Source organism: Galeopterus variegatus, unplaced genomic scaffold (assembly GCF_000696425.1).
Source record: "Galeopterus variegatus unplaced genomic scaffold, G_variegatus-3.0.2 Scaffold902, whole genome shotgun sequence".
Classification (NCBI taxonomy): domain Eukaryota; kingdom Metazoa; phylum Chordata; class Mammalia; order Dermoptera; family Cynocephalidae; genus Galeopterus; species Galeopterus variegatus.
The window spans coordinates 562,228-582,823 of record NW_007727013.1 but is presented as its reverse complement, the minus strand read 5'-3'; the positions used below and the strand labels follow the sequence as shown (position 1 = coordinate 582,823).

Here is a 20,596-nt window from a genome sequence, read left to right as displayed (position 1 = left end):
TATTTATTTATTTATTTATTTATTTTTTTCCTTTTTTTTTGTCTTTTTTCGTGACCGGCAACGGATCGCAACCCTCAGTGTCGCGCCCGTACCGGACCGGGACTGGCTATGGGATCGCAACCCTCGGTGTTGCTCCCGCACCTCGCTCAGCCAGTGAGCGGCCGGTCTGTATGTGGGATCCGAACCCTCGGCGGGAGCGCTGCCGCGCTTCCTAAGCGGCGCACTGTAGCAGTGCGCCACTGGGCCAGCCCAAGATTTAGTTATTTTAAAGCACAAACTCTGAGTTAATTAATCAGGAATCCCGTAATATGTGTTAAAGGAATTGAAATGAGATTTGGTAATATGTTTAAAAAGGTCCATGTTTATCTCTTCTAAATTGTGCTGCATATTATTCTTTGAAATTCCAGACTTAATTTTATTAATTGTACTCTTATGGGTGATTTAGAGTGTGTGCATATGTGTGTGAATGTGTGTGTGTGTGTGTCTGTAGAAAATTGTAAACTTTATCAAAGCAGATAGTATTGTTTTGATACTGTTTAAAATGATGCATGAAAAACAACAGTTAAATTAAGGAAAAACCACTCACCTGAGCATAAGAATTACGTTATCAGTTAGTATAGGGTTATTGTATTGTCAAGTCATTTTTATCTCTGTTTTTTGTTAAACTAAGTTTTTTTTTTTTAATTTAGGGGGAAAAAAATAGTGGCTTTGATGTCCTCTACCATAACATGAAACATGGACAAATATCAACAAAAGAACTAGCAGATTTTGTAAGAGAAAGGTATGTATGTTTTATAAGTGATTTGTTTAACAATTTATTACTAGTTTAAATTTTAGAATATAAATAATTGAGAAAGTTTTAGTTTTCTGAGCTTATAGTTTATCTATTACTATAATACTTTTATCTAAAAAAAGTCCTAAGTATATATTTTTAAATCCTGCAAATTTATAAAATGTAATCAACTAGGTAAAAAAGACCTGTAGAATATAATAGTCAATTCAAAAACTGTTAAAAATCAGTATAATTTGATTATGATTCAAAATCATACAGAACTCAAAGCTACTATACTACTTCTTAAACCTATTTTGTGATTAGTCCCATTTGATAATTTTTTTATATGAACATGTTTAAGTTTTTTCCCTTGGTAATATAGGGATATTTTATGTTTAAATACAATACTCCATTCATTCATTGTTCTTTCAATAATGTATATTCCATGTCTGTTGTGTGGATTCTGGGGATGTAGCGGTAAAGATACAAATTCTGCCTTTATGGAGCTTACAGATGGTAGGAATTGGGGAATAAACTATTTCACATAAAACCAATCCTTTTCTGGCTTCCACCTCTCTGCTGGAGTCAAGAGGGAATCCAAAAGCTCTGAGTGCTCTGAGTAAAGCTGTCCCTTCCCTGGATTCTCCATCACCATTGGCAGGAGTGATGGAGAGACCCAGAATGCTGTATCTCCTGGCATGTCCCCAACACTTATCTCACTAGTATCACTATCTTCTTTGAGACCATCAGGACAGATATCATTATCTTTGTTTTTATCCTTTAGCACTCTTTATGTCAGTCACCATAAGAAGTCCAGGATTCCTTGGCTCATCCTTTCTTTGCCCAGAATTTAACCCTTTCTGACTCTGTGGGCAGTGAGATAGTCCCTCCTTCCACTTCCCCTTCCCTACTTTATTTTTCTTCACAGAACTTATAACCATCTGATATAAGTGATATTTTACTTATTTATTTGTCTGTCTCTCCCCACTAGAATATAAACCCCACAGTGGCAGGGATTTATATATATATTTTTTCTTATTTTGTCTTTTTTGCTCTATCTCCTTCACTCAGCATAGGGCTTGGCACCAAGCAGGTCCTCAGTAAAGATTTTTTGATAGAGTGAATTTCTATAACTTCACTGTGCTGATCCAAACTATCATTATGGTTTTTTTTTTTTGGGGTGCCTGACCAGTAAGGGGATCCAAACCCTTGACCTTGGTGTTACAACACCACATTCTAACCAACTGTGCTAACCAGCCAGCCCTAAAATATCATTACTTTTGCCTGAACTTCAGCAATAGCTCCTAACTGATATATCTACATTCGTTCTTGTTCTCATGTAAGTTATTCTCTACACTGTAGTGGGAGTGCTTTTTTTGAATCACAGATCTGTTTGTTACTTCTTCTGTTTATACCATCTCAGGGGCTTCCCGTTGCTCTTAAGGTAGGCCTGCATTGTCTGATCAGAATCTTATTGTTGGGTTTTAAGAATTTTTTTGTATATTTTGGGTAACAGTCTTTTATCAGATGTGTCTTTTGCATATACTTTCTCCCAGTCTGTGGCTTGTCTTCTCATTCTCTTGACATTGTCTTTTGAAGAGCAGGACTTTTTAATTTTAATGAAGTCTACCTTACTCTATTTCTTTCATGAAGCTTGACTTTGGTGTTGAGTCATTACCATAATGAAGGTTATCTAGATTTTTCTCCTGTGTTATTTTCTAGGAGTTTTGTAATTTTATGTTTTACATCTAGGTCTGTGATCCATTTTGAGTTAGTTTTTGTGAAGGGTTTAAAGTCTGTGACTAGATTCATGTTTTTGCATATGGACGTCCAGTTGTTCCACCACCATTTGTTGAAAAGGCTATCTTTGCTCTATGTTGTATTGCATTTGCTGCTTAGTCAAAATCAGTTTATTGTGTTTATGTGTGTCTTTTTCAGGGCTTCTAATGCTGTTCCATTGATCTATTTGTCTTTTCCTTTGCCAATACCACACTGTCTTGATTTACTGTAGCTTTATAGTAAGTGTCAAAGTTGGGTAGTGTCAGTGTTTCAACTTTGTTTTTCTCCTTCAATATTATGTTGGCTATTCTGGTTTTTTTTGCTGTTTCTGTTTTTTTGCTATTACAAGTAATGCTGTCTTGAATAGTCTTGCACATGTGTCGTGGTACATATATATACACATTTATATTGGGTGCGTACCCTGGAATCGAATTGCAGGATCATAGGGTGTGTTCAACTCTAGTGAATCATTTGCTGTTTCTGTTTTTTTGCTATTACAAGTAATGCTGTCTTGAATAGTCTTGCACATGTGTTGTGGTACATATATATACACATTTATATTGGGTGCGTACCCTGGAATCGAATTGCAGGATCATAGGGTGTGTTCAACTCTAGTGAATCACGCCAAATAATTTTTCAAGGTTGTACCATTTTGCACCACTACCATTCTTGTTTGAGAGTTCTAGTTGCTCCATGTCCCTGTCAACATTTGGTATTGTCAGTTTTTTCATTTTACCCATTCTCATAGTAGTAGTATCTCATTTTGGTTTTAATTTGCATTTCTCTCATAAGTAATAAGGATAAACATCCTTTCATATATTTGTTGGCCATTTGCATTTTCTCTTTTACGAAGTGCCTGCATATCTCTTGACCATTTTTCTGTATTTTTCAGATCTGTAATTTGCATTGTTTTCAAATTTGGTGTGCTTTCCTCCACTGCTTTTAAGTGATTTCCAATTCTTTACTGAAGTTTTTGGGTTTTTTTAATCTTTCTTTTTAAAGAAATTTTTATTTGTATGAGTATTTTAACATTTATTTGTACATGTTTGTGGGGTACAGTATGTGTTGTTTCAGTACATGCATACACTGCATAATGATTCACTTGGGGTACATAGCATAGGTTTGTACCCATTAGTCCATCATTTTTCCTCCTTCTCCCACTCCCTCCCACCTCTGGTTACCATTATTCTTCTCTCTACTTCTATGAGAACCACTTTTTTTGTTGTTTGTTTTTTAGATTACAAATATGAACAATATCATGGGGTATTTGTTTCTTTGTGCCTGACTTACTTTACTTTACTTTGATGGTGTCTGGTTCCATCCATGCTGCTGCAAATGATAGGATATCATTTTTTTAAGTAGCTGAGTAGTAGTCCATATATATATACGCACGCACACACACACACACCACAGTTTTTTAATCCATTTATCCATTGATGGACATTTAGGTTAATTCCATCTCTTGGCTGTTGTGAGTAGTGCTGCAATGAACATGGTAGTATGGGTGTCTTTTTGATATATTGATTTCATTTACTTTGGGTATATACCCAGTTCTCTACTGGAATTCTTGATCTAATCTATTATCTCCTTGAATATAATATGTAAACTCATAAAGTCTAAACTTTATCTTAATATTTGGAATCCTGCTAATTTGTTCCTGCTGATTTTGTTCATGTTGTCTTGTTTCCTTATGTGCCTGGTGGTTTTATGAATGTATGTAAGATGTCTATATAATATTCAATGTCAGGGTCTGAAAAGATCTGGTTTGGGCCCGCCCGGTGGCGCACTGGAGAGTGCGCCGCTTGGGAGTGCGGCGGCGCTCCCGCCGAGGGTTTGGATCCCACGTGGAGACCGGTTCCCGCTCACTGGCTGAGCGCGGTGCGGGCGCGACACCGCGGGTTGCGATCCTGTTACCGGTTGGTAAAAAAAGACAAAAAGGAGGGCCGGCCCGGTGGCGCACTGCTACAGTGCGCCGCTTGGGAAGTGCGGCGGCGCTCCTGCCGAGGGTTCGGATCCCACATACAGACCGGCCGCTCACTGGCTGAGCGAGGAGCGGGAGCAGAGCCGAGGGTTGCGATCCCGCTGCCAGTCCCGGTCCGGTACGGGCGTGACACTGAGGGTTGCGATCCGTTGCCGGTCACGAAAAAAGACCAAAAAAAAAAAAAAAGAAAGAAAAGATCTGGTTTGCAGTTCCGATGAGGGCTTGCCTACATAGGGTTCATCCTTGTTTGTGCAGTGTTGCCTTTTGGTCTCAACTTAAAGGGAACAGGATTGCCCATGCTCCCCACATTTGGTAGACCTGAACTCTTAAGTTCTGTTTCTCTTGCCCTGTGAGGCTGTGAAAAGCTCTGTTCCATTTCTCAGTTTCTCAGCTGCCTCTTCTAGATGCCCCCAAGGGAACAGCTGCCACATATACCTTTCTTACTTCTCTGGATATCCTTCTCTTGGATCTTGGTATACTGATTCTTTACTATGTCTTAAGTTCTCTGAAGCTTTTTAGTCAATCCCCACCTCTTAACATTTTTCTAGTTTTCCTCAATGGGAGGTTTTGTATTAATAATCTTATTCACTATTACTGAAAATTGAACTACTTTTTCTTGCTGTTAAATTTATTTGCTGAGATATTATTTCTTTATTGCCTTTTTTTTAGATAATCAAAGTATTACTCTTATGATATAGTACTGTTTCTAAAATACAGACAAGTTTAAAAGAGCAGAAAAAAGTCAAAATGCTATCAGTAAGAGGTAGTTACTGTTCATATTTCCTTTTAGTTAGAGAGCTAATTTTGTGGGGACGGAGTTGGGGAAGAGTTTGGAGATGAGCTTAGTTTGGATATTCTGAGTTTGAGGTGATTCAGATATCTAAGTATGTTTACAATTGGGGCCGGTAGATACTAAACAGATGGTTTGGTGCAAGAGCAGTGTGGAGATCTGGATTTGGACATTACAAGCAGAAAGTTAGTTGAACCTGTCAAAGTAGATGAAAGGACAGTGGTGGTTGTAGAATGTTCCACTGTTAAGGATACGGTAACTCATATTGAGAAGTGTCAGGGTAATTATGGGAAAGATAAAACTATAACTGAAATTTTGTAGGTTTCTTTTGGCAGCTGGCTGGCACAGGGAACTGAACCCTTAACTTTGGTGTTGCAAATCGGTGCTGTAACCAACTGATCTAACTAGACAGCCCAGTTTTGTAGTATTAAGAAGCCCCAGGCAACCTCATATTTTGTATTTATAGTTTATGTGTCTATAGGATAATTTGTGTTCTTTTAATTCCATAATTAATGGCTTTGGTTGTTTTGGGGTTTTTTTAAGCCTAAAATTTTATATGCTAAATAGTAGTTATATAAAACACAATATTCTACTGTGGAATACTTATTTGTCGTTATTTTCTATCTAGTCACAAAATAAGTAAAGCCCTGAAGTTCAGGATCTCAGACTTGCTGATTATTCATATTTAGCTTTGTGCAAATAACTACCAGTCTCTTGTTCTGTTAAACACACATTGCAGTGTTGAATACCAGTGAAACTATGGCATGGCCTTATAAGACCAAGGTCAAGGGTTCAGATCCCCATACCAGTCAGCCTTCAAAAAAACCCAAAAAAAACTATGTTAAATATACTAAGGAAGTATTAAATACAAATGACTTCTTACAGTGAATTAGTTTATAGAAAAAGAAAGAGAATATAAGAGGCAGCACTCTTGTACTTCCTATTCAAATAACCATTGGTATTAAAGACAAAAAGAATAGTGACTTTATTAAAATATTTTGTGATATAAATTACTGTAGTTTTATACCAGACTAGTTTTTAAAAGCAGATGTGCACAAAGGGCATTTAAAGATAGGCCAGAAATTTATTACTCCATACCTACTTATTTTTAACATGTAATTTGAAGTTTCTTCCTATTTCTGCATTTTTAATTGTATTTTGCTATGTTTTTGGTCACTGAACAAGAGATATTATAATATGGAAATTTGATTTAACAGAGCTACAATAGAAGAGGCATATTCCAGGTCAATGACAAAACTAGCGAAATCTGCAAGCAATTATTCACAACTTGGGTGAGTTAATTTCCTCTTTTTCAGTGCTTGTATAGGCAAAATCCTTGAGATTATTACGTTCTCACTGAGGATGTAGTTGTTCATAAGTATAGTAATATATTATGTGCTTATTTAACATGTGTCTGTCTTATGTGAATACATTCTTGACTTGATAGAAAATGTGAGGGTACTTGAAAAAGCTCATGGAAAGATTTGTATTCTTTTAATTTTATTTTTCCCCAAACTTTTTGAAGTACCCTTGTATAATTGAACTTTCTGAATCAGTTAATGCAGTCAAAGTAAAAGAAACTTATTTTTCCCTTTTATTAAACTACAGTCATTCGGTAATGTCTGTTTGAGATTATAAATGTTATATTATGCATGTGCAAAGTATTGATTTTAGTTGTCTGTAAGTTCATTTAAATTCTGTCATAGTTTGACATTGATCTTTTGGAAACTCAGTTAAGACAAACTTCATTGAAATGGTTAAAATGCATTAAAAATATCTCCTGTGATTTTTATAGACTACCATTAAATCTTCCTTTTAAAATTTTGTATTGAAGAAATTCCTTGAAAAATGAAAATTAATTGTAAGAATATATTTAAAATGAGATGTGCTTATAGCCACAACAACTGTGGAAAGAATAATTGTAAAATTTGAACTATAATAACTCTGGAAAAAATGCTTAATCTGATTTAATTATCTAAAAATTGGGGAAAGTTTTTATTTTAGTTAAGATGTTGAAATAATTAGTCTAACATTTTAAAAGATTTCTACCATGGTATTTAGTAAAAGATTCCTCTGTATCTGGGATTCTGATGAATTTCCAAATCGCCTGAAATTTTATGCAAACTTTTGTGTAGATATTAATTTTTCTAATAAACTGGTTAAGAATGACTTTTATATAAGTATTCTATAGTGTGGTTGAATGAGTTTAAATAAAAATCTTCCTGCTTTGTGGCCTCAGCAAAGAGGAGTTGGGATCTCAGTTCATCCTCAGGGTAGTGACACTATCCATTATGTATGTTCTGATAGTCCACAGCTAGGAGGACTGCCTGCAGCCCTGTACAGTGTGGCTGGGAAGGCTGTGGAGCTACCACCTTTTTCAATTCCCATTTGCCCTTCAATTTCTTCCTCTCTCTCCTCCCTTGTCTGTAACTTTAGTCTTTCTTCTTATCTCTCCTCACTTTTCTGACACCCTTCTATTTCTAGGGGCTCCATTTTTATAAGCTTCTTCTAAACATAATTTGTTCGGTCTGTAACTTTAGTCTTTCTTCTTATCTCTCCTCACTTTTCTGACACCCTTCTATTTCTAGAGGCTCCATTTTTATAAGCTTCTTCTAAACATAATTTGTTCGTTATTGACCACACTAGAGGGGCTAGAAAGTTAACTGGAATAACAAAAGCTAGCTTTTACCAATTGACCTTGGTGTACTGTAGAAAATTCTACCCTAATCTTAGTTTCCAGGTGGGAAATAGAAGGAACATGGATTGACTTCAACTGTGTTTCCTGATAACAAAGTTACTGAAACATTCCTGTTTTTGGAAGGTGTGTTTTTCATAAATAATAGGTGGTATATTACTTTTTGCGTGAGTGTCATCTCTTAAGATCATTCATATCCTAAATAATGATGTTTTTGTTTACTGTTGCATATTTTAGCAAGAAATTGAATTTTGTCTTTCTATATTTAGTTGCATTTAAACATATTTTGGATTTTTCTGTTATTTTTTTAGTGTTTATTAATGTATGTAGTAATATATAGTAGTTTACCAGAAAAAAGTCATATATATCAAAGTTTTAAAACTTGAATATTTGCAATTCCTTTAAGAAACCTATATTTAAAGAAATCTTGTGTTTAACTCCTTGTAGTGTAAAAAAATCCTTCAGTAAAGTAAGGGGACACTCCCATCTTACCTACTTTGTGTAGTTGACTTTGAGCCCATTTATGTAGTGTTGTGGTAAACTACAACCCTTTCCCCTACTCATATTTTAATTGAAAGTAGATTTTTTCCCCCTTTCAAAACACTTTAAATTGACCATTCACTTGTTTGATGTGGTGTATCTCATTTGGGAATGATAATTTTGGAAGCTTTATAAAAAATTTGAAATATCTATTGAAAAAAGAAAAAACAAATTCTACCTATGTTGTAGTACGATTTTGTATATACATGGGCAAAAAATGGAAGAGAATGTGGAAAAATCAAAACAGTTGATGGAATTTGGAGCAATATATAATTAACCCATTTTTGTGTACCTGTGGTCCAAAAATATTTTAAGTAACCAAAAAGTCAAGATCAGTCTGTCAATTATTTTATTGATTATTTATTTTAATTTCATCTTTTGCTTAAATAAAATTGCTGAAACAGAATTATCATTTCTACTGTTTCCATCTTCAAACCTTAAAGTTTTTTTTCTCTTAATAAATTATTCCTATTTTTTTTTTTTCCTTCTTAGAACATTTGCACCAGTGTGGGATGTGTTCAAGACATCTACAGAGAAATTAGCAAATTGTCACTTGGATCTTGTTAGAAAATTACAAGAATTAATAAAGGAAGTTCAGAAGTATGGAGAAGAACAAGTAAAATCTCATAAAAAGGTATAATTTTTTTCCTGTTAGAGGAGTGATTGATCAGATATTGAGTGCTTTACAGTTCAATCATTTTAATGAATCATTTCATCTCAAACAGACTAAAGAAGAAGTTGCAGGAACTCTGGAAGCTGTTCAAACCATTCAGAGCATAACTCAGGCCCTCCAGAAATCCAAGGAAAATTACAATGCCAAGTGTGTAGAACAGGAGCGTTTGAAAAAAGAAGGAGCAACACAAAGAGAAATAGAAAAGGTAAAAATAATACCTCTATGGTCCAAAGCACTTTGACATACAAGACTGCATTTAATCTTCAGACACTCGAGAATAATCTCATCTTAAAGATGAGGACACAGCTCCTAATGGTGTCAGTGATTTACCTAAGTAACGTAGTAGATTTGTAATATATGTTGTCTGTGGTAAATAGATTAGTAGACACATAAAAAAGGGTAAATTTTTTTTTTTATGTTCGTGACACATCTGCAGGATATTTTTATAGTAAGATAATTGAGGAGATACTGCTTGGTATAAGATTTAACAAAGAGGTAAAGATTTTGGTATATTTAGAAAGGTGGAGATACTTGAAGATAAGTTTTAAGTGTATGTTGTGACTGATTTATTTTTGACTTTGAGCACATTTGTGTAGTATTGTGGTAAACCACAACCCTTTCCCCTACTTATATTTTAATTAAAAGTAGATTTTTTTTCCTCCTTTCAAAACACTTTAAACTGACCATTCACTTGTTTGATGTGGTGTATGTCATTTGGGAATGAGCCATAGGGAGTGATAATTTTGAAAACTTTGTAAAAAATTTGAAATATCTAGTAAAAAAAGAAAATCAAATTCTCCCTATATTGTAGTACGATTATGTATATACATGGGCAAAAAATAAAAGAGAATGTGGAAAAATCAAAATGGTTAATGGAATTTGGAGCAATGTATTTCTTTTAATGTTTGTACAATAAATAAAAATTGGGGAAAAGATGAGGCACAATAAGTTCATGGTTTGAAAACACCCTCTGTTTCAGACATAGCAGTTATGAATAAAATATAAAAAGGGAAAATAAAACAAAATAACAGGGTCCAAAAAGAATAATATTATCTCTGTGGACTAGAAATCCAACGTGGCATGGAGAGATTCATTATGAAGGCTTGTTGGACTCAAATCCTAAGGTAGTCAGTGGAATTTGGCTCTTTTGTGGCAAAGGGGACCAAATGTTCTCCTCTTGAGATGAGGCACAAAGAACCTGGCTTACTGCCTGAAACTATAGGTAGAGAAAAAAGAAGTCTCTTGGACTGCTTCCTAGGGCTAAAGCCTTGTTGGAAGTTGGAGTTTAGGGACACAGTGTACAGAGACACAATCCTGACCAGAGATTAAGCCCAGGAACCAATTCATGACTGTTGTGGCCATATCCCCAGTATTCTTGCAGGGAAGTCATTAAAAACAACCTTTATAAGACTGATACTAAATCGGGGCCTTAGAGGGCTGGCAAGAGATAACCTGAAAACTGCTAGGTGGGGATAGGTGAATATATCCCCAGTATTCTTGCAGGGAAGTCATTAAAAACAACCTTTATAAGACTGATACTAAATTGGGGCCTTAGAGGGCTGGCAAGAGATAACCTGAAAACTGCTAGGTGGGGATAGGTGAATGTAAAGGATAAAATATAAGGCAGTTCTAGGAGGTACCTTTTACATTGTATTTTATGGGGTTGTTCAGCAGTACTGATGGAGGGAGAGATAGAAGAGAATAGGGGACAAAAAACAATAACCTCCCATTTGGAATGAGCAAACAACCAAAATTCTAGAACACAGCTAAGAAACCTAATACTAAGACAGACAATCAATACATGTAATAATTGGAGTAAGAATTCACTCTCAATAAAATGTAAATTTATAAAGAAAAGAAACTCAGATTTGATATAGTCAAAGAGTGAATTTGGAAGATAGTAATGAGAGACCTCACCCACAGCATAGTACAGAAAAATAAAGGTTGCCAACATTTATCTAATATGAATTTCACAAAGAAAAAAAAAAAGGAGGGAATGGTGGGTAAGTAATATTTGAAGAGTTAACAACTCAAAATTGGAGAAATTCAAGAGTCCTCAGATCGAAAGTATGTTGTAGTTATTAAGCAGGTTAAATAAAGGTAAATTCAGACCTAGGCACCAGAGAAAAAGAGAATATTAAAAGCTAGTAAGTATTTCTTTTACCTCACATCTCTGAAATCAGAATGCATCTTCAATTGGTGGTATCATTTAATCATTGTTGATAAGGTGGCATTTATGATTTAATTTCGTTGTCTGAGCTAACTTGATTGTCTGAATGGACAGCTGCAGTGCTTTGATGTTTCGGATAACAGACCATTTGAAGAAGCAATAGTTCTGATTGTAGTCTGGAAACCTTTTGTTGACACCTTCTGTTAAGAGCAAGTGCTTGGAAGAAAATCTGGAGATAACAGTGGAGCACTTTTAAGAAATGCTGTGTCAGAAATGCTCTTGGTGATATTTAGGATAATATGTGGGAAAAAACAATTCAGTGATCTCTAAATGGGAAAGTAATTGAGAAGGGTCAAATCTGAATATGAATAAGATTTAGGAATAAGTATCTAAATTCATTTTGCTTTCCTTTTTATTCTGTATCACACAAAAGTGACATTGCACAAGAGTGATAAGAATAAATATACCTGTAAGTCGAAAATATCTCTTTCAATAAGCGTAAAATAAAAATTCCTTGATAAGAAAGTATTGTTTTATGACTTAGTTGAAAGCATTTTTCCATTTTAGTGGTTCACAAGATCACGGTGTGCCTTACAATTAATAGCATATCAGATTTAGTCATCAAGTAGAGGTTGAGTATCCCTTTTTCAAAATGCGGTGGGATCAGAAGTGTTTTGGATTTTGGATTTTTTTGGATTTTGGAATGTTTGCATTATACTTACTGATTGAGCATCCCTAATCTGAAAATCCAAAATCTGAAATGTTCCAGTGAGCATTTCCTTTGAGTGTCATCTCAGTGCTCAAAAAGTTTTGGATTTTGCAGCATTTCAAATCTCATATTTTCAGATTAAGGGTGCTCAACCTGTATGTATGTTGAGTATAACTACTAAAAGTATAGAAGTATAATCTAAAGTCTTCTAAATCAGCAAAAAGAAGAGGATTTTAAAATTTATATTAATCAGGAGAGAGGAAGGAGGAAATAAAGGGAAAGAATGGTAAATAGAAAACCCAAAATAAGTTGAAATAAATCCAACTATACCAATAATCATAATACATGTAAATGAATTAGACTTCTGTAATAATAGGTAGATTATCAAATTGGAAAAAAAATCTTATTATTTAAGACTGTTCAGCAATATGAGAATGTTTCATATAATGGGACATAATTTAGTTCAAGTAAAAGAACTAAATAGGGTGAAAATGATAGATCTGAGATTCTAAATACTCTAGCAAAACAAAAGTTGGACAGGGAAGAATAGATGGAATCTTGAAGCCAGGTGATGGGTTCATGGAGTCTATTATATTTCTTTTGTGTGCTCTAAAATTTCTGTAACACAGGTACAAAAAGGAATGAGCTAGAATGTCATGTATTAACATGGGTAAATCTAAAAAGTATAATGTTGAACAAGAAAATCAGTTTCAGAAGAATATGTGTAATTTGATGCCTTTTATATAACCTCTAATTCTCTGTTAAAAAAATACTGTTAAGTAGATATGTATTAGGGACACACATGGGGGAAGTAAATACTAAGCACATGATGGAAATTACCTTTGAGGATGAAGTGAGGGGAGTGAAAGGAGTGGGATTGAGATGAACATGAGGCTACATTTGTCTATGTGATATTTAATTTTTTCCAAAAAATGAAAAGGATAGGAGCAAATATAGTGTGAAGCTGACTATACTTCAAAATAAAATTATTAATTTAAAAAATGCAAGCCATAGGAGCAATTTACTTATAGTACATACTATTACCGATATGCCAAACAGTAAGTTGGTATGGTTCCTGTGTCACTAATGCACACGCCTTATGTTTAAGTTAGTTGAAACTTTCCACAGGGTTAAAGCACTGCTGGGTTAAATATGCCTTCTATTCTTTTTTGTGAACCCCAATGGATTTTTTTTTTTTCCTTTTTGTCTTTTTTTACTGACCGGTAACAGGATCGCAACCCTCAGTGTCGCGCCCACACCGTGCTCAGCCAGTGAGCAGGAACCGGTCTCCACATGGGATCCGAACCCTCGGCGGGAGTGCTGCCGCGCTCCCAAGTGGCGCACTCTCCAGTGCGCCACCGGGCCGGCCCGAACCCCAACGGATTTAACAATAGTACTTCATATGTAGTGACCACTTGAAAACTATATGGTGACTAGAGATTATAATTAAATGATTCTGAGTCTTTAATACAAACCAGAAAAATATTTAATATAAGTTAATTATTTAGATTTTTTTAATAGCTGAATAGTATTCCATTGTGTATATGTACCAATAATTTAATATTGCCTCTCTCTTGTAAAGTTGTTGTATATATGTCACCATCTTGTTGGGTTTGTCCTTTAGCCTTCATACTAAGGGTGTAAGCAGTTTATTCACCACCCTTACAACACTGGAGTATTCTGAGGTTGTCTATGTACTTACTTTACTAATGAGTTATATACCTTTGAATGTTTTCTTGCTACTCCTTAGCATCATCATCTTTCAGATTGAAGAACTCCTTTTAGCATTTCTTGCAAGGCAGGTCTAATGTTGATTAATTCCCTGAGCTTTCGTTTGTCTGGAAAGATTTTATTTCTTCTTTATATTTGAAGGTTAGTTTCTTGGCTGACAGTCTTTTTCCTTCAGTTCTCTGAATATAACATCCCATTCTCTTCTGGCTACAGGGTTTTTACTGAGAAATCTACCAAGAGATGTATTGGGACTCTGTTGAATGTTATGTTTCTTTTCTCTTGCTGCTTTCAGTATTCTTTGTCTTTTGTTTTTGATAATTTGATTATGATGTACCTTGGGTTGTTCCTCCTTGGATTGAATTTGATTGGTGACCTCTGAGCTTCCTGTACCAGGATGCTGATGATTCTCTGGTAAAGGCTTTTTGTTCAGATCAGATTTTAATTGTTGGCCTTTTAATCATTTCCAGTTCTTGTGAGGTCAGACACACCTAGGCTGTGTGGAAATTCTGGCCCAAGACTGAATCTTTTCAACAAACTGCACCCCGGCAGTTCTGTTGCCCTGATCAGTCTCCATTGAGTGGGCCTGTGTGGATTGGAAGGCAGATGAGCTGTTCACAGTGCCCCCCAGTTTTCCCCTGGTGGACCCTGGTGGGTGTTCCTCTGCAATCCAAATGCTTCCTTTGGGGCAGGCGTTGTGGGGGTCCCTCATGATGATTCACCGGCCTCTGGGTAGCTCCTTTCTTCGGTTGGATGTGGCCCCTCATTCCTGTGTGTGTCCACAAGAACCCTGTCTGTGGTCTCACTGGCCTGGGGGCTGGTATTGTACACTCCAAGGCCCTCTTCTCTCCTGCAGACTCCAGGCAACTTCACACAAAGGCTCAGCTGTGGATTTCGCTGGTTCCTGTTCCATGTGCTACAGTGTCTTCCCACCTGACTGGGCTGCAGGGCCAGGGCCAAAAATGGTTAGAGGTCCGTCCGTTCTTCCTCTCGCCATGGCTTATCCCGCCTTCATGAACTCTACCTGTAACATGGGTATAGCCAGAATTTGAATACATTTTTTCTAGATCCAAAACCGGTTTTGTTTACACTATGTGTAAAGTGGCTACCTATGTTCTTTAAGAAGGCAGGGAAGCATATAGCATATATTCTTAATATAATGCATGTAGTTATATTCTAGAGAGAGCACAAAATGGCTTGCTTAGAGAGTAGGATTGTATGCAGCTCTTTCTGATTCTGAACCTCTGGGTAAACACAATTTTCTGTTTTCAGTTCTTATTCTTAGTCTCCTGATCACTGCTAGAAATAATTACATGTTGGTACTGATCAGGTCTGTACAGTTCCCTATTTCCCAGCTTTGATTGGCCCTCAGTGGCTCTTAGCGATACTTTCATTCATCTAGTAATTACCTGTGGCATCCTCTACAACCATGGTTTGAAACTTTTTTTTATTCTCATTAAGCTCCCAACCCTACCCTACTGTTCCTAACTCATAGCAGACCATCTCTTACCTCATCAAGAAAATGGAGCTCTTTAAATCTTATGGCTTATCTTCCTTTGATCTTTAAACTCATTTACTCCAACCTCACCACCCCATGTTCCTGTGTCCAAATTGACTAGTCGATTGAGAATCGTCAGGTTTCTTTATAACCACATGGCTGTACATAATCTTTTTCTTCCCTCAATTGTCTATCTTACCTAGAATTTATCTAGACTTCTGTGGCTTTGTTACTTTGAACCAGTTTCCAGGTGTTATTGTTTAGGTTTTACTTCTTTAATGAAGACTTTGAGGAAAAGATCCCTGTGTAACTTATTATTCTTGTTCTTTACTGCCTAATACTTAAAGTTATTTTTAAGTTTTTATCGAGTAAGTAACTTTAATAAAACTAGAATTGTCCTATTACAATAGCAGTTTTTTTAAAGATAGAAATCTTGGAAAACATAGGCACAGATTAAAAACAATATATAGATTTACTGGAGCGTAATAGAAACCGAGAAACATCAAGGACAACCAATCTTAACTTTCGAGCTAGGTTTATAGCCTTCAGTCAGACATTACATGGAATATATATATGTTGGAGGGGGAGGAAGGAAGAATCACAGGTATAGAAAGGAATGTCAAGCACTTTCTGATGTTATTGTTACAAATTTGTACATTGTCAGGAAATTTCTTTCCCACAGTGTATTAACATATTCTTAGCAACACTATACCATTATAATGTGGTTATACAATCTTACTCCGGGTTATAAAATGAGAGTATTTATATTTTTCAAGGCACATTTCATCAGACAGAAAGGAGAATCAATGTTTAATTCCCGAATTATTGCCTGACAATAACAAAAAAAAATTACTAAGGAGGGCTGGACAACAAGTATTAAAGTTAGTTATCTGCCATTGAACTCTTAAAATGTATTTTAATTTGTTATTCATATTAACTTATATTAGGAAAGAAAAAAGGTCAATGCACAGTTAAAAATGTTTTTTTGTTTTGTTACAGGCAGCTGTTAAATCTAAGAAAGCCACAGATACCTATAAACTCTACGTGGAAAAATATGCATTAGCAAAAGCTGATTTTGAACAGAAAATGACAGAAACAGCTCAGGTTGGTATTTTTAAGGCTTTAAATTGAAAACAGAATATTTATATTTGTGTATACTGATTAATAGGTTTTTTTTTTATCATGTAATTTGTTAGTGTTAGAAATTTTAAAATGCACAATCTCAGTGCTTTAATAATGCTATTTAAGAAATACAAATCTTGTTTTGGAGATTGCAGATGAAGATGAAATAGTTATAATATCATAAGGAATTATTCAGATAGATTATAAGAAATTATTTTAAAATAATTGGGGAAAATGGGAGCATTGGTAGATGATGAAGACAGTGCTGATTTGGCCTTGTGTGTGGATGTTAAAATTTACTTCTGCTTTAGAAGTAAACTGTAAGTGACTTGTTGCTGAGGATACAGCAGTAAACAAAACATCAAAAGACCTTGCTCTCATAGAACTTACATTTTAGTGGGGGAAGACAGACAAAAAATGTTTGTCTTCCATAAGCTTGGGATAAATTATATCTGATTTGATGTTCCTAGAGCCTTAATTAAAGACCTAATTTAAGGTGGGTGCCTTACATGAGTCATACCTCACATTTCCATCCCCTTCCTTCTTGTCCAGCCTTAATTAAAGACCTAATTTAAGGTGGGTGCCTTACATGAGTCATACCTCACATTTCCACCCCCTTCCTTCTTGTCCTCTTTCTTGTTTTATTTTCCTCCTTAGCACCTATGAGTATTATCATCTAACATACCATGAATTTTATTTCCTTTATCAGGGCAGATTAGATATGCTGAGGTGACAGAGGAACCAGAAATCTCGGTGGCTTATAATATCAGGGTTTATTTCTTTCTCATGTTGCGTGTTCATCATGGGTTGGCTACAGCTCTGTTATACATCATTTTTACTCTGGTACTGAGGCTGGTGGAATGTTCTTAGTCATTGGGTCTAGAAGCATAGTAAAGCACACTGGCTCTTCTACCCTTATTTTTTATTGTCTGTCTTCCCCCACTAAAATGTAAGTTCTGTGGGAGGAGGGGTTGATTTGTCTTCTTTATTGCTATATCTTCACCATTTAAAATAGCTCCCAGCTCTTGATGGGCACTCACTAACTATGAAAGGAGGACTTTATGAATCTGATTCTTTGGTGGACTCTGTATCTTCTTTTTGTCTTCTTATTTGAAGTGGTGACTCACATCTCAGAAACCAAAATGCCTGCATGCTTGTATGTGCGCATGCGTGCATTCACCTTTATCTCCTATATTGTGGGCACTGTGTTAGATGCTGGGTGTTTACAGTATATATGTAACATAAGACAAATATCCCCCTGTTCTAGGTGGAGTTTAGAGTATACAGGAGAGAGGTAGACATTAAATACATGCTTATATATAAAGTTATAAATTATTATAAGTGTTACAAGGAAAAAGAGTAGGCTTCCATGAGATAGAATAGTAGGAATGATCTAATTTGAATAGAGAGTGAAGAAAGACCTTTTTTGAAAGGTGACATTTAAAACTGAGGAATGAAGTAAGAGACTAATAGAACAAGAGTGTTCCAGGCTTTGGGGACCATAGGTGGTATGAAGGTTAGAAGTGTAAAAGAGCTGTTAACATTCTAGAAAGTAAAAAATGCTTACCAAAACTGAATAATGGGAGATGATGGTAAGAAACGAGGTCAAAAAGATAGGTAAGGACCATGTTTTAGTAAGGATTTAGTTTTTCTTCTAAGAGCAGCTGGAAGCTACCTGAGGGTTTTGGTCAGGGATGTGACATGATCTGATCTGCATTTTAAAGGATAGTTCTGGCAGTTTTGTGAAGAATGGATTATAGTACAGCCAAAGGAGAATCATTAGTCCAGTTTGGAAGGCCATATAGTAGTCAGGTGAGAAGGATGAGGGCCAATGTAGTAGTCTTAGAGAAGGAGAAAAGTGAATGTATTGAGATGGCAAGGGTGGGGTGAGTGGAAGAATTCTGAGGGAGATGAAGATCACTTCCAGGTTTTGGCTTATAAGTCTATATGGACAGAGACAAATGGGAAAGAGATGAGCTGTTAGCTTGACAAGTGGGGAGGGGATCAGATGTTCAATTTTTAATATGTTCATTTTTGATATGCGATACCTAAGTGGAGACATCAGGTGGGCACTTTTGGAGGAGTCAAGTAATCTAGACTGGACATAATGTCCACGGTCCCTTAACTGTAATTCTGAATCCCAAAAGCTCTGAAAACCTGTATTAGTCCATTTCTGTTGCTTATAACAAAATACACAGAACTGGGTAATTTATAAAGAAAACAAAATTTATTGCTTACAGTTTCTGAGGCTGGGAAGTCCAAAGTCCAAGGAACATATCTGGTGGTGACAACAGTAACCCAGGGGTCTCACACTGCAGAAAATGGCAGAGCAGAGACTAACCCCCTCATTCACTCTCTTTTTAAAACCCTCAGAACCACGTCCATGATCACCATTTTTAATCCATTCATCCTAGTGTGTACAATTTAATCATCTTTTCGAGGCCCCACCTTTCAATTACCATGGTAGGATTTCTTACTCTCTTTACACTGTCCAAGTGGGGATTTAAGCTTCAATGAAGTTGGGGGACATCCAGTCTACAGCAAAACAGAAAGTTTTTTTTCTTTTTCTGTTTTTTTTGGGGTGGGGGGTGTCTGTCTGTCCTGTACAGGGATTGAACCCTGGACCTTGGTGTTATCAGCACCACACTCTGACCAACTGAGCTAACTGGCTAGCCCTGGAGTTGAGCGTTTTTTGTGTTTTTTTTGACCTTTGTGTTACAATACTACTCTCTAACCAACTGAGCTAACCGGCCAACCCTGAATGTTTTTTTTTATATAAATCATTTGGCAGCAAAACTTGACCTGAATTGATGTGAGGCTATTTATAGTATTTTTTATCCTACTTAGACTGAATATACATATATTTTCCTTTAGAAATATTAAAGTGTTTGATAATCAAATGCTACTGCAGATCCTTTTGATAATATTATGAAATATATATTTTTTATTATACCATATATCTTTATTTAAAAAATCCAAAATATTTGAATTCCAAAACACATCTGGTTCTGAAGGTTTTAAGTAAAGGATCGTGAGCCTATATAAAATAGGATGTTGTTGTTGAGAGACTAATCACTGAGAGGTTGATAGAGGAAGAGTATGAGACTCAAGTAGAAGAAACCAGAGAAGAAGGAAGAAAACTGGGAAGTATAATGTCATGGCAGCCACAAAAAAATCATGCTTCATGAAGAAGGGTTTAGTTAGTTGAGTTAAATGAGGCTCCAAGTCTAGTGAGATAAAAAGTTTCAATTACTATAGCACCTAAGGTTATTGTAGACTTCAGCAAGTGCTGTTTTGTCTTTTAAATCATTAGGAGCACTCATTTATAAGGCAATTGTTGATTTGTTAATTTCTCATTAAAATGATGAGTTTCTGTCAGTGAAAATGTTTGCCTTTCAATTAATTATTTAAGTTGGAGAAAAACCAATAATTAGAATTTGCTAGAGTCAGGGTTTTTGTTTGTTGATGTCACTTTATGAAAAAGAATTTTCAGCCCCCATGTTTCCATCTCCTTATCTCTTTCTGCTTCCTCACTACATTTTTTTCAAAATGGTTTTTAATTATTTATCCTGCCGTTTTGAAGATGGAAACATTAATTTAATTGAATAGATGTGTGACCATGCTGCTTTTAAATAAAAATGATGGTATACCTTGCTACTGAGTGTGTGTTTCTCTTTCTCTGTCATACACTCACAACTACAGAACAGATTAACTATTGTTTTTTAGTAGAGAGTAGATTTTAATTTGGGTTATTTAGAAGTAAAAAGAATCCTTTTAGGGCCGGCCCGTGGCTCACTCGGGTGAGTGTGGTTCTGATAACGCCAAGGGTTCGGATCCCATATAGGGATGGCCGGTTAGCTCACTGGGTGAGCATGGTGCTGACAACACCAAGTCAAGGGTTAAGATCCCCTTACCGGTCATCTTTAAAAAAAAAAAAAAAAAAAAGAATCCTTTTACCTCTGCATTTACTTTTGTTCCAGATTTGTCAGGATGACGTCATCACAGTGGGGATGAATCTGACAGTATAGTGAGAATGGAACTTGGGTGTCAGGACCTATATTTACTAGTGGGGAAACAAATTGAATCCCTGGGGTAAAAGAGGATAGAATTTACTTAAGAGTATTTGTGATTTTTTTTCA

The 20,596-nt window shown here is 35.7% G+C and overlaps 1 protein-coding gene across 1 annotated transcript in view; it reads left to right on the top strand.

Annotated features, from left to right (window-relative positions):
* Positions 1-20,596, top strand: part of FCHO2 (FCH domain only 2) — a 121,001-nt gene that overhangs the window by 23,979 nt on the left and 76,426 nt on the right. The window contains exons 2-6 of the mRNA XM_008573324.1: positions 690-781; positions 6,540-6,614; positions 9,050-9,191; positions 9,283-9,435; positions 16,335-16,439. Coding sequence (XP_008571546.1) covers positions 690-781; positions 6,540-6,614; positions 9,050-9,191; positions 9,283-9,435; positions 16,335-16,439 — 567 coding nt within the window. The remainder of the gene's footprint in view (positions 1-689; positions 782-6,539; positions 6,615-9,049; positions 9,192-9,282; positions 9,436-16,334; positions 16,440-20,596) is intronic.